The 15214-nt window shown below is 38.2% G+C and overlaps 1 protein-coding gene across 3 annotated transcripts in view; it reads left to right on the forward strand.

Moving 5' to 3' along the window:
• The window catches only part of VCAN (versican), a 95805-nt gene that overhangs the window by 58723 nt on the left and 21868 nt on the right, over positions 1 to 15214 (forward strand). For all 3 annotated transcript variants that reach the window (XM_017806275.1, XM_017806276.1, XM_017806277.1), the window contains 2 exons: positions 5747 to 11230; positions 13316 to 13429. In XM_017806275.1, the coding sequence (XP_017661764.1) occupies positions 5747 to 11230; positions 13316 to 13429 (5598 nt within the window). The remainder of the gene's footprint in view (positions 1 to 5746; positions 11231 to 13315; positions 13430 to 15214) is intronic.

The following is a 15214-nucleotide window of genomic DNA, read 5'->3' on the forward strand; positions in this document are numbered from 1 at the left end:
GCAGATGACTGGATAAGTGAATTTCAGTAGGCAAGGCTGATCACCCACCTTGAATTTCTTTCAACTTCTACTCAGCCAGCTGTGCAAAAATCACCCTTTACAATGATTTTCTTCCAGAAGTTTACCTGAGTCATTGAAATTTTTATGCAAGGTAAATTTATATATGTGTATGTATGTATGTATGTATGTATCTATCTATCTATCTATCTATCTATCTATCTATCTCTTTATTTAAAATGCATTTGTCTCTTTTGACTCTCATAGGGATAACAAAGCCATAAATTTTGATAAAATTTAGAAGTCTAAAAAACCCAATCCAATCCCCAAACTATTGAAACCTGCCCTACAACCATAAGCAGTTGTAAAGGGAGCCAAATTTAACAAAAATTTTAGGAATACAGAGCCAGCTGGGAAACATTTTAAAGTGAACTAAACTTTTGTTTACTTAGATTGAGCAGTAATCAAAAACTGGGTTTTACTACACCTCATCATATATACTAGTCATGTTAACATGAGGTAGAAGGATTAAAAGTATCAAAAATTTAATTTTTCTGGACTTTTCTTAGTGGACTTTTTTGTGTTTGTTTTTGTTTGTGGTTCGTTTTGTTTGTTTGTTTGTTTTGGTTTTTTAACTTAGGTATATATATTAGTAGCCATGTTTCTTTAACACCTTAGACTATCTCCTTGGCAGTATTCCCACCTTTTCCTTAAGGGGAGATGGGATATGCCTGGAGCACTGTTGCACTTTGACTGTGCTTAGGTAGGTTAATGATGCTACAAGATGGCACAAGTTGGAGGAATTGCATGTACCAGAGGCTGACACTTGAAATTTTGCTTCAGCAGGAAATGTCCATATTTCAAAATCTTGTTTCTTTTGAAATGAGATGAAAAGAAGAACATTTAAAAAAATCCTTTTTCTATGGAACAGCCCTAAAGATGTTATCAAATTGGTTTATTTCTGTAAAATTGAAGTTTTCTGTTCCAATTTAATGTTTTAAGGGGGAAAAACCCCACTAAATTTGAAGGTTTGGGGTTTTTTTGTTTGTTTGTTTGTTTGGGTTTTTTTGTATGGGAACAGCTTGTCAAATCACCTTTTTTACCTCCTCAATATGCCTTTAAAACAAAATATATTCAACAAGACTGGCACATTCCTGTGGAATTGGTTGAAGCTGGGGTTTTTTTGCTGGTGGACTTTCAGCAAAGCATAGTCATAAAACTGCTCGAGTCGACCCAGACTGCAAATCTGGTCCCTGGCAGAGCTGACTTCAGGGGAGGCAGAATATGACATAAAACTGTTTAAGTCTTTCCTCAATCCAACGATAATATTAATTACGTTTTAGTTTTAATTCACTTGTATATAATTCTATTGAAGCCAAAAAATAAACTTCTGATTATCAAGTGCAGGAAATAATTTGACTAATGCAAACTGTTTTGATCTTTCATGCAGCCCTGTCTTGTGGCTATGGGTTCTTTGTAGTGAATATAGCAGATTTTGTGATAGTATCACATTTATCACATTGTGCAATGAAATACTTTTGAAATGAGCAGTCCAAAATAGTTTTGTTCTTATTCATAAAATCTTTTTTTTTCTAGTTAGCTCTATTCTAATCAAAATACAGGACCTGATTTAAAGTCCACAGAACATTTTGTGACCCTTTCTGTGAATTTCATGGGTTTATCAGACCTCTAACCCTTCTATAAAAGACTGAACTCTGCTATTGCTCACAAACTCAGCATTTTGCTCTGAAGCAATAAACAAACAAACTGCTAAAATCTGCAGGTGAAATTGTGTTATCTGCAGGATGCCAGGTTAGATGCTAACAGCCTCCTTTTTAATGAGAATGTCACAAAATTGCTCTAAATCCATGTCTACTGAATGAAATATTTTGGGGTTTGAAAGTTTGGAAAACATCAGAGCATGTTTTATGTTTAATTCCCTACTAATTCTTCTTCAGCTGCTTATCTGATTGCTTTGGAGAGAGAAAAATGCTTTTTACTGCCTGCCCCCTCAAAAATAGTCTTGGAAAAGCTCTCTGTAGAATATTAAGTCTTCTGAAGAGAAAATATTACTGCATGATACATATTTGGATGTATGCAGGAGTCGGCTTGTGCATCAGGAGCAGAGCGGGAATTTTTCTGTTTGATCCACTGAAAAACGGTGTGGGTTTGGAACCAGTTGTGACTGAATAGAAGAAGGGTTGTAATGAAAACTGGTGCCACCTCGGGCAGTGGCTCTGTGGTTTTTTGTAGTAGCAGTTTAAGAAGCACCCTGTAGCTAGAGGGATTTCCACTTCACGGCTACTGTTGTTAAGGTACATGCCTATTCCATACAGATAATTTAAAACATCTAGACAGATGGACTAAGAAACAATCTATGCTGCATATACACTCATCCATCTATCCATTCCATCTCTATTCCAGTGCATACCTCATCACTTCCCCCAAAAAAAGAGGTTTTACTGATAAATCTTCCTCAGGGCTTGTTTGGATTGGCCCTCTGAGCTGACAACCCTTGGCTTCACTCCTTTTTAGCTACTTGTTTTTACTTTCCTTTTCTTGGAGTCAGTTACAACTTGCACAAGTTGAACAAGTACTTCTTTTGGCTGGTTTTGCATGACAACGTGTGAGCTATTGATAAACATGTTTAGTAGCCGAACTCCTTTCCCTTAAAGTCCTAATTTCATCTCTTTTTAGTAGTCTTTGGTCTGTGCGTCTTTACCTGCAGCTGGAAGAGGCAACATGATCTTCCTAAAAGCTGGTTATTTTTGCCTTGGGGAAAAAGAAAATACAAAATCCCCAAAGACACTTATTATTTAATGACAGAGCCTCCTGAAAGTTTATTATTGGAACATCATAATTTTAGCTAACGTTCTTTTATGTGGATCTTTGTGGCATGTGAGATCTTGAAAAAGCTAACAAAGTAAAAGTAGGGTCTGATAGAGATCTCTGCATATGTAAGAATTTGTGTGTGTCTTCTAGGTGAATTTGGAACAGATGTTACTCACTAAATTTATTACCTACCATAAATGACTTCCCGTGAGTCAGTAATTTGAAGGACTCTCAGGTGTGCACTGCTGCAAAAATACTACACTGCTGGTCAGAACTTGTTAGTCAGGGCACCCTCCTACAAATTATAGCCTACACAGCCCCATCCAGGCTTTAATTTATTTCTTTTAATGTACAGTTCTGTGCAAAAGCATGCTACAGGCTTTGTCACACAAACTCAACTGCTGTGTATGAAATTATAATTAATCTTTATGGTACACTAGCCTATATACCAGGTTATTTGTACATATTCTTCCCTCAGCTGTGTATGCAGTACAAGACATCTTTCTTGCCCATGCACATTTTAGGTGTAGTTTTCTGGTCCTATGTGTGGGTGCGGTTACTTCTTAGCAAAATTACTGAGAATCAGAAACTATCAGAGCTCCGTGGTAGCTTTGCCTGGCTATTCTTTTGCTTATTGAATTTCCACATATTTTTTCACAATTTCTAAAGGATGGTATTCAATTCTGTGTTGTTTAGAGCTTCTACTTTTATGAAAACATGTTTTCTCAATATGACTGGTGGTGCTGTTTGCTATAATTTGTGGATTCTGCAAGTGATGTTGTTAAACACTTGAAGTCATATTGCCAGTCTTGGATAGATTACCAAATTCTTGCTTTTCACAGAGATCTAAGGAAGCTCAAATAAAACTTTATTTTTCTGTGGTTTCGGGCAGCCTCTGTAAATATTTTCAATTTATTGGAGAAAGAAATTCTTCCTTTACAGGCATTGCATAAAATAACTCCCAAAAAGCACAGGTGAGGGAAGCAAGAAGAAATCTCAGTTCTGTAGTCATCTAATACAACTGTCATGGCACAAAGTAAACACCAGGTTTCACTGGGGCAATGTAGAACAGCCAGGTAGAATTGAGGTTAAAAACAACCTTTATTTCATAGCACTGGGAGCGCTGAGCTTAGTGCTGTACAAATGGAACACTGTGATTGAAATAAATAATGCTGAAGGTGATTTATTTTCTCTATTCTTCAGCTGCATGTTTAGCAAAGATAAGACTCAGTAACACTTATGAGTTTAGCTGTAAATACAGCATATTAGGACATTAATTCTCAATGGAGTTGGAGTGACCTTTTCAAAACCAAGTTGCTGTCAATTTCCACACACTGAACAGCCCAAGCCATGGAATCACAAGCCTTTTGCAGTGGTCTGTGTCAGTTTAATGTGACTTAATACATTCTTTTCCAGAATGATCACCTGATGACTCTTTCTCTAATGACTCAGTAGTCATAGAGGTTAAATGATCTTCACAGGTAGGGGAATTACTTTGAAACAGTGAAGTACCTTGACTCAGGTTCTCATTGTTCTATATCTTATAAATAGTTTTAATGGGGAAGTTTTGCTTAAAAAAATGAGCTCTGTCATAATCTGTAAATATATTTTGAGGATCAGTCAATGCAGACAACACAGCAAGTCAGGAGTGCCATTAATTAGTTCAGATCATCTTCTGGCAGATGTGGACAAAGCTCCATTGGCTGCCCCGGTTTGTACCAGCAAAAACTAATTTTGCATTGGACAAAATGATTATAAAGATATATTCAGAAGAAAGAAATTCTCATAGAATAAGATATCAGCTCAAGGTTTCCAATTTAGAGTCACTTGGACAGGCTTGAAATGTGGATTTTTTTTTTTTTTTACTAAGTCTGTTGTATTCTTTTTTAAAAAAAAATTTATTTCTTTAATTATTTATTTGATTTCATTCTAATGGGGGTAGCGTCTATTGTCTGGAACAGAAGGCTTGCAGTAATATTTGTGCTGAAAGGGCAAGTTTAAAAAGTGTCTATGGAGTTTGGGATCATGAATATTAGAGGAATTCATGAGGCTTTCTGCAGCTAAAATCTTGCCTTCTTAGATCTTCTTTCTTCCTCCTTTTCTGCTTAGCCACCTAGAAAAAAATCCGAGATGTCTGCGACCTGTGGGAGTGTGTAAATACCTTGGAGTGAGTGGTAACCAGAAGACAATTACTGGACTTTACTCATGTTATGCTCTGAGTGGTGCTTGATTCTTGAATCTGTGATTTTTTTTTCATATTTTATTCATAATGCTTTAAAATTCCAAATAGCAGTCACTTTGTAAAGCAATACTTCATTCACTGACCAAGGGTCCAAGTCTAATGAACAGAGGAATCGATATAGTTTTTATGGTGTTCCTAGTAATTGAGTTACTCTGTGCTAAGCAATAATGGAGATGCATAGGTATTGCCTGTATGTCCTATTTTATTTTAAACTTTACCTTGCTTAGCTTTGTCTAACTTTAGTTTTTGGTAAAGGTCAGCTGGTGTCTAAATCCATGGAAGCATGGATTAGACCAACATGGTTGGTCTAATGTTTAGACCAACAACAGGTTGGTCTAAAAAATTATTTTCATCTTGTCCATTTCTCATCTCTCCTAAATAGGACAACGTGACTTGGGTGTGGGTTTGGGGTCAAATACATATGACAATCAACAGCACTAAATAATTATTGTGTTCAATATGCAGAAAGGCTTCAAATAGAAAGTCACATATCATGGCTGAGTTTAACTTTGTGTCAACAGAAGAACACACTGAATTTTAAAAAATTGTTTAATTTTGAAGGCTTTTTTGTTTGTTTTTTTTTCTCTGACAGGTTGCTTGTACTTCATGTGTGTACTGTAATGCACAACTATTGCTGTCACTCAGGGATTATGAAAAGCTCTCTTTTTTTTGCAGATCATCCGGTGAATGAATTTTTGGATCTGTTCAATCGCCACGTGCTCCCCCATGCAATAGATGAGACCCACATTGATGCAGAGTCAGCTCAGACCGAACCCTGTACCTCAGACTCTGTGCAGGATTCCTCTGATATTATAATATTGGATCCTTTCTTTCCAAACTATATAGAATTTGAGGAAGAGGAAGACTGTGAAAATACTACTGACGTTACAGCTCCTCCAGCTTTGCAGTTCATCAATGGGAAGCAGCAGGTTACCAGTGCCCCTAAGAGCACAAAGGCTGAGGAAGCGAGAAGTGACAAAATTGAAAGCGTTGCACATTCCAAAAATGTAACCTTTGCTCAAATCAATGAAACAAACACATTTATAATATCTGAATCTGAAGCTTCTGGTACTATGCAACCAAGCAAAGCTGGAGAAGTGACAGGGGTGTTTGAAGTTACTCAGTCAACAGCAGATGTTGCAATGTTAGAGGCTGTCTATAGTGGTGAGTCAGAAGTTGTCACAACAGATAAATCAATAGCCATTACTTCTTCACAGAAGCAGTCTCTGCAAAACAATAAAGAGATCATAACATGGCATGGAAATGAGGAGAGCTCTACTAAGGGTGCCAAAAACTTGCTTTTGGATACTATTGAATCTTCTGGAGATGGCTCCATGGAGTCTGATCTATCCACTTCTGCCTTAGAAGTTGTGACAATGTCAAGAAAGGAAGATGATAAAAAAATTTCTGGTGTAACTTCTGTTCCTGATGCATTTACTGTGGAAAGTTCTGCTGTAACTGCTTCTCTGGATGCAGTTTTTATTCCTACCACAGGACATGAAAGTGTGACTGACCCTATTCCAGAAGAGGCAACCTCTGCTCCAGGAGGTCATTATAAATCAACTGCTAAACTTAGTGCAAATTCCTCTGTTGATAATATTCTGGAAACAAGTCCTACAGCAAAGCCTGAGATGAGTGCTGCTTCTTTTATGATTCTGGAAGGCTCTGGGGATGAAAAAGAGGACATCACTGTAACAACAGGGGAAATAGCAGTAACAGAAACATTTTCAATGCAAGATATTTCTTTGAGCTCTGGCACAGTAATGCCAACAGAAGTTTCTGTAACTGCCTCAGGAATCACCTCTGCTTTGCCCAGGGGTATAACTCATTATTCTGCTTTTGATCAAAGTCCTGAAGCACCTGTTGCCACCAACTCCGTGTCTGAGTTTATTACAAAAAAAGTAGTTTCCATCTCTCATGTAACTGAAAAAAATATTGATGATGAAAAGAAAATACAGACCACTGTTTACTCAGGTCACCAAAATTCAGCTACTGCTGCAGAGGGAAATTTGGAGTTGAATGAATCTGAGAACACTACAAGTGAAGTCAGAATTGTAATTCAGGAGCCCAGCTTACCCAGTAAAAGAGTACCAGGTACCATAAGTTCTGAAACCAAAACGGTCACCTCCATTCCTTTCTTGAGAGACAAGGAGCTTTTTATAAATGAAGGATCAACAGAAGAACCAGCAGACTTATTTGCAGGGAGTCCCACAAGAAAAGTGGTAAGTACTGACTCCCCATTTTTTGGTCCAGGTTCTGGTGACATAGACCTTATCATTCAGTCTACTACTTTGACTTCAGTTCCATTAAGGCCTGTCACTGAAACATATACTGAAAAGCATGAAGGAAAAGTTTACAACACAGATGATGCTTCCCCAAAGGATGCAACAACAGAATATGGGAAACATGCAAGAACAGGTGAATTTGCAGTAACAGTTTCAAGTACTGGGTCAGATGGCTTGACAGAGGGGTCTGGAGGAGCAAGTGAGGCATCCTTGGATGTGTTTAGTACAAGAAAGCCAGGAGAACAAAACATGGGAACAGAACCAACCTACACAGCTCCTTCTTACATAATATTTGGTTCTATAAAGGAGGTAAGACCTCATACTGCACCAGGAATTAAAACAGAAGGTTCAGAATCAGGTGAAGTCACACCATCTCCAGAATCCATGGTTCATAACAGCCCTCATGACAATGTGGTGACACGTGGTACTGGCAGTGGAAAAGCAGTAGCTGAATCCATAGAAAGCAAAAATGCAAGATTTGGTTCTTCTGCTGCCTCACTGGGCAAGATTCTCTTGATTGAGCATGGCTCTGGAGAAGAATTCAAAGATGACAGTAGCACCACAAAACTGATGTTTAATGGACCTACTGAAGAAATACTTGGGGATCATTTCTCACTCACTAATCAGGGGTCTGGAGAACCAGACACATTCTTTGGATCATTTGCAAAAACAGAATTTTCACCTACTGGGAGCCCAGAAACATGGGAGAAGCATGACAATCACAATGTTGTCAGCACATCATCTGTGAATCTTGCCTTCACCACTAACCCTGATGAGACAGTCACAAGTCCTGAACACGACGAAACCACCATGGAAACTGTAACTGACCTGAGAATGGAAGAGAAAACCACTGATGAATTGACAGTGAGAACTTTTTCAATGAAGATTCCTTTGGTAGAAGATTTGTATTCTGGGGAAGACAGGCCAAGGGAAATTTTGCCAAAAGCTATGGAATCTTCTGAAGAAAAAGCAGCAACAGACCCATTCTTTAAAAGTACACAGGCTACCCATGAACATCTGGAATTTTCAAATGTTCCGATTGTCAGCCATTCAGAAGAAAAGGAATTAGAAACCAAACCTGTTCAGGAAGTGCTTTTGCCATTTAATGACAGAGTAACTGAACCTATAATGATTGAAAGAAAATACATAAGCTCTCCAGTTACAGATATAGAACAAGAGAAGAAGTTGATACAAAACATTTTCCCTACAAAAGATATTCCCAGAACATTGCTGACATCTCAGGAAGAAAAACAATCAAATAATGAGTTCATTAATGATCCATTATTTTCAGGACAGGGATCAGGAGATGACCTTGATGTAATTCCTTCTATAGTGCCATTGGTTGTTAAAGGAATCAAGAGTCTTCCAACTTCTCATCCTGCAAACATGGGACCTGAACTTTCAACTGTAAAGACACAAGACTTTGAAAGAGGAAGCACCCAAGCAAACACTGAAGTTAATGAAGAAGTTTCAAATGCTGTGACTGAGCTGCTCTCAGAAACTGGAGACCAATTCCCCACCTCTGTGTTCCCCAGTTTCCCGGCTTTAACTGAAGTCAGCTCCAAGAGCTTCATCTCCAAACAGATGGAAGAGATGACCCATCATTTTGTGGCAACTGAAGAACCTCACAATCGGGAAACTAGTTATAGGAGAGGAGAAAATGAAACAGATAGGACAACAGCTACTTCTAAAGCTGTTTCACGAGAGGAAACTTCACATTTTGTGATTAAAGGTGGAGTAACTCCTGGGTCTGTTATACTGAATGGAACTCCCAAGCCTCAAGCAGATGAATGTCTTGTAACATCAACAACAAAAATGCCAGGCAGAGTATTACCTGAAAGCTCTGGAGAAGGATCTGGCTGGGTTGCTGTTTTGGATTCATCTTCTCCTGACAAGTTTACTCATCTGTCAATACCCCCGGTATCAAAAGTAGAACTAAATGCTTCATCTAGTGCTCCTGGGCATATTTATTCCAAAGTTATGACTACAGAGGCACTGACAGATGGGTCACAGACTGTGATCACAGGACTAGCATCTCTTTTTACTGAAGAAACAGAGATTGTGTCAAATCCATCTACTGTTCATCCGAAGGCAGCTACATCAGAAGAACTAGCAAGTGACACGGGGATAGATGAGAAAATTATTCCCATGATTGATGACAAAAAAAGCACTTTATTGAACGTTTCTGTTTATGGTGACATCATTCTAATTGAAGAGAGATTTCAAATCCCATCAGAAGACACAACAATTATAGACATGGATCACTCAAAATCAATGCCTGAAGATATAATAAGTGTGCAGACAATGCCAAATCCTGTTACACAGTCAACATATGGCAGTGATGATGATAGTATGACAGCTAAAGGAGAGAAATATGATTCAACACCCAAATTTTCCATAACCAAAGAGAAGACACTTCAATCTGGTGATAGTCTTTCTTTGATTACTTCCAGTCCACCAAGCAGAGAATTGGTAACAGCTAGGCACAGACCAAAACCAGATGATATGGATTTGGGTTCAGGGAATTCCATGAATGTTGCAACAGAAACTCTCACCACTACTGAACTCTCTGAACTGAGCATTTTCCTTCCTACAGTACCATCTCTGGGAATCCCTCAGGTGCCCTATGAGTCTAAACACGTTGTAACCACCACCACAGAAGACAGCTATGAGCCAAATACTTCAGCAAACAACAGAGTAATAGCAGATCCAAGTGAAACAATCTCTGTGTCTGACTTTTCTGGAATGGGCCAAGAAGAACCAACCGATTATCAGCCTGTGGTTCCTTCCCTTACAACAGTCTTAGCTACTGAGCTAGAAAAGCCTGCGACAACTGACTTGCTTGAGTTGAGTATTGTCACCACACAGCATGCCTCCCAGATCGTGACTGTATCACCCAGCAAAAATGCAAAAAATCACACCGTGGTATACATAAACACAAAATCAGCATCAGCAGAGTATGAGGAAACAGATTCTGAGAGTTTTCATTCTGTCCCTCAAACTCCTACATCCTCAGTAACTGTTCATTTAGCTAATGGAGTGTCTGAGTATCCTGAGGTAATCATTCCAAGTACATCATCATCATCAACAAAGGATTCAGATCAGCCCAATCATTCATCAGAAGGATCCTTCAAAGAGGTTAGTTCTGATATTGCAGCAACATATAAACCCCGTACTACAGACCTTCTCGACACAACAGAGTCTTCTCTGCTGGAGCTTTCTCCTGAGTCTTTCCCAGAAAGCACAGCTATGGAAAGTACTCCTCGCTTTGGCAGGCTGGTAACAGGCAGGACAGAGGAGACAGAAACCCCTGTCACTGATTTTTCTGTTGAGGAAGAATCTACAGTTTCTGGAGATTCTTCATCAACACATGTCTTGCCTACTGCTTTTCTGAATTTTGGAGAAAGAGTGAGCACAGATGCCCCAAAAGTTAGCACAACAAAAGTTGAAGCTTTCTCGGGGAGAGTGAGTAATTCCCACCAAGCAGAAGACAGGACTACTAAGAGAGAGAACCCCTTACTCGTTTCCACACCGGACTCACCCAACAGCATTGAAAGTGAAGGATTTAAACGCGACCAGGGAGCAGTTACAAAGCTGACTTCACCTTCCCAACTTCTGGAAGGAAGCACAGAAACACAATCAGCTTTGTTTGGTCGAGGGGAGATCACAACAATTTCTTCTAACATTGCAACACACAGCATTGCTCCTGGCAACCATCCCTACCAAAATGAACAGTCCACAATGAGCTCTGAGGAGCCAAACACTGTTGAAGTTGTAACTTCCTCATTTTCCCTTCCTGAAGTCACTAATGGATCAGATTTTGTGATTGGCACCAGTGTGGGTTCAGTTGAAGGAACAGCAGTACAAATCCCAGGTAACTCCCAAATATGATCATTGTGTTACGTGTGTTTACACCTGTAAAAGTGTTGTCTTAGCTCTGGTGAGAGGTGTGACTACCAGAGCATCCTGTGAAATAACATCAGCTCTTGGGACTCTCCAGCTGTGAGATCAGCGTGGGTGTAACCCGTGCAGAGTGGAGGAGGATGGGGGTTCCCAAACTCCAGCCCAGTGGCTCTTCATGAGTGTTTGCATCATGGAGTTCTGGATCAGACTTGAGGTAACAAGCCAGTTCTAGAAGGCAGGAAAGTAACACTGGTTGTGGTAGAGAATTCTGCTGTAATTATTAAATTTTCCAATTTCAAGCAGATAATTTTGTCTGATAGCTCTTCTGTGCTAGCGTGAAGATAGTACTCATACAACTGGTTTGCAGGTAGAGTTGTTCTTAACATCTTGCAGTTGACTCAAAAAGAAACCCTCATGCACATTTTAAGATCAGAATTTTCACAAAAATTAGCACCTCCTAACCTACAAGATAGCTTTCCACACAAGAGAGAAACAAGACCTCGCTTTCAGCCTATCTGTAGCTTTAACTGGTTGATAAAGTGTCTGCCTCTTAAAAATTACAGATCTTTTTATTAGACATCACTTGCCACAGAGTTTTTTTTCATGATGGTTATTAGGCACCGTTTCACCAAATACATGGATGATGCAGGTAGGGTCTCTATGAGTATTGTAACTTCAATCCAAATTTTTGTCCGGATATAGCTGAGTAAAGAATGGGCTTAATTTTATAGGGGTTTGTATTATTTTTCCTCAAACAATCCAGGTAGCTGTCAACTTGAAAATGTTTACTGGCAAAATATCCAGTCTGTAGTAGGACAAAGCGACAGCAAGCACACAATAAACATTAAGGTGCTCAACGCAGCCCTACATTTGTGACATTCAGTGAAGCAGTCCTAAAACAAACACCCTCTTGTATGGATGATATCAGATCCTTTTCAAAACCTCCAAGGTGAAATCCTTAATTATTTAGTTATATTCCCAAATTTATGTACATGGGAGTTTCCTCAGGAGGCTTTCAGCTGGACTTTCTGCATTCCTATGACTAGACAGGGAACTTGGTACTTTAGGAAGACTGAATGTCTGGTTTGCAAGGGTAAAATAGATGTTATTTACCTTTTTTTTTTCCATTGACCATAATCAGATTTTTTTTGTGGAAAATATAATCAGAAATCTTAATTTTTCTCATTTCTCTGGTTTACAGAAATCTCTGAACCATTTCGTAAATTTTCAAAGCCAGGGCTTTATTTTTGTACCCTAGAAGGACTGTCCTCAGGATTTCCCTTAACTCTGAGAAGCTAAGACTTAGAAATGGTTTAGTGTGCACTTGTTTGTGTGAATGAGTTCTCCTAGGCATGAAATCAAATGCAAATACCTAGGTATCTAAACTCAGTGGAAATAAACACCACTAGAAGGCATAAAGTTCTGCAAGGAAAAGCTATTTAAATGATAACTCCTGTAACAACCGAGGATTTCATATCAGGTAAGCTTTTCTCCGACTTTTTAGTTCAGTTACAAATGTACTCAGTATCTTTATTTTTGTTCTTCAAATGTATTTCTAAGAAAGACTTTGCAGGCATTGATTGATTAGATAAAAGAAAGACCTGAAACAACAGCAGCCAGTAGTATGTTCTGTGTACCCTGTCATTCTGCATAAACTAACCCTGTTCAAAAGAAAAGCATTTCTCATTCATTGTGCATATGTTTAACTGTTTTCAGCTATAATTAAGTGTCATGTCATGCAAACTAAATCCTTAGAGTATCATGACTGCCAAATACAGTGCAAATTGCTGTGAAAAAGCATAATTCTAAAAATAATTTGTATTAGTTCTTAGTAAATGCCATATTTTGTTGTTAAAGTAAAAATATGGTGATGCCTGAAGACAAGCTTTACTGTTTTACAAAACTATCTTACTTCCAGTGTTAATAGTTTCTGTAATCACAGTAAAACTGCACCATCAATGCAGCAATGAAGATTTTTTTTCTTCCAAAAAATTGAAAATATACTATTTCCTTGAAACTGTGGAGTCAAATTCATTTTTTTCTACTTGTTTAACAGGCCAAGATCCCTGCAAGAGCAACCCCTGCCTCAACGGTGGCACCTGCTACTCTCGTGGTTCGTTCTACATCTGTACCTGTCTTCCAGGTTTCAGTGGAGAGCAGTGTGAATTAGGTAAGATGAAGCCTAAGAAAAGTTTTCCTACATAAGATCTGCACAAGTGCTGAGTTTTGAAGTTGAAGAATAAACAGACATTTGAAAAACTCTACAGTGAGTCCCTTAAGAGCAATAAAATAGAGGAGGTCCTCTCTTTTCTCTCTCCCCATAAAGTGCACTGATGTGTGCACAGAAAGGTTGAGAGAGCTGTGCAGGAACTCAAATTCAGAACACTAAGTTAAAAAATACCTAAATAAAACAAAACAAGCATTAATATTTGGGATAGTTCTCTAAGAGCCTGGAGTAATTATTTGGAAGGCTGGTAAAATAAATTTATCTTAAAAGTGACTGGGAAGAAGAGTACTGAATACCAGTCTGATATTTTTTCCCAGGAAATTGTAAATATTATGGTAATCATATGCATATTTGGTATAGATTGGTATTTTTGTGACAACTCTACCTGAGGACCTCTTCAAGCTGCCTGTGACATCCATGTGTACCTGCTGCGACTGTGGATTTCCAGAGACTCACCTGTACAGTGTAAAATAACCAGTTTTTCTTCCAGAAATCTAACCAAAATATGGTAAAAGTGGTAGGTTGACTGTTTAGTGCAGAGATAATTTAGACTGTAGAAAAGCTGTAGGTTTCATTCCCTGATAAATACCATGGATTTGTTTGTTACACAGTTGCCTGCCAAATTTGAAAGAAAAAAAAAATATGCTAAAATGAGTTTAACTCATCATATATAGATGAGAAAAAACCTCAGCTCTACCCAAAGGTTGAAGAAATCACTGCAGCATAGCTGTCAGGATTAATATGGTTTTAGTTGTGTTCTGTAAAACAAATTTGTGTTTTGTATGTGATTTAAAAAATAGTTAATATTGTTCTCTGCTTTCCTAGCTCATCCTGATGAGTTTGGTATTTCACTAGTTCATTAATGGTAGACATCACATTTTAGATGTTGCATCTTAAATCTTTGTCAAGGAATATGGCATCCCCTGGTTGCAAAACATAGGTCAGGTATAATAATTATAAAATAATGATCTGTGCACTTTGTGTTCCCTAGCACTTTTAGAGGCTTATCCAAAAATTGGAGTGTGACTCTCCACAGACCATTGCCATGTAGAAATAGGTTTTGTGATACCTAAGAAAGGAAACCTCAGCATTTTTAGCCCTTGTATTCAGGGATATTCTGTATATAAAGCCTAAAATATTACCTCGAGATCTTTCCAAATGACTGGAGCAAGTAAGACCTAGCAAAAATTTGAACAGAGTATATTTTAAAATAGAAATATTTTTAAAAAAAGCCCTCCTCATGATGCAGCAATTATTCCTAGTTGTTGTTTTTTGGTTTGTAGATATGTCTACCTTCTGTCTTATGTTTCAATGAGTGAATCATTACCAGCAATTCACGTTGGACTGAGATGTTTGCAAAATCTGTGTTAAAGTTTAAGTTGTGATTGTTTCAGAGAAACAGAACTCATTAGAAATCATCATATGATCTTTATGAAAAGACAGACTAGTTTATAAACTATATGAATACATGTACAAAGTAATTACTTTAAATGAACTAGTGCTCCAGTTTAAAAGGTGAAGACAAGGTGTTTTAGCCTTGGAGGAGTGGGGGACAGAAATTGTTACTTATTTATTGTGCAAGGCTGCTACTATCTGACTGGTCATTAAGTGATATGGCCTTTATTGTGCTTTGTCCTCATCTTGATAAGATTAGACAAGGAAGAAATGAGAAATGCAAGCCAACAACAAGCCAGTGCCTGCTGATTTGCAGGCTGAAATTAGCAGTGT

The sequence above is a fragment of the Lepidothrix coronata genome, unplaced genomic scaffold (genome assembly GCF_001604755.1).
Source record: "Lepidothrix coronata isolate B3197 unplaced genomic scaffold, Lepidothrix_coronata-1.0 Scaffold14, whole genome shotgun sequence".
Lineage (NCBI taxonomy): Eukaryota > Metazoa > Chordata > Aves > Passeriformes > Pipridae > Lepidothrix > Lepidothrix coronata.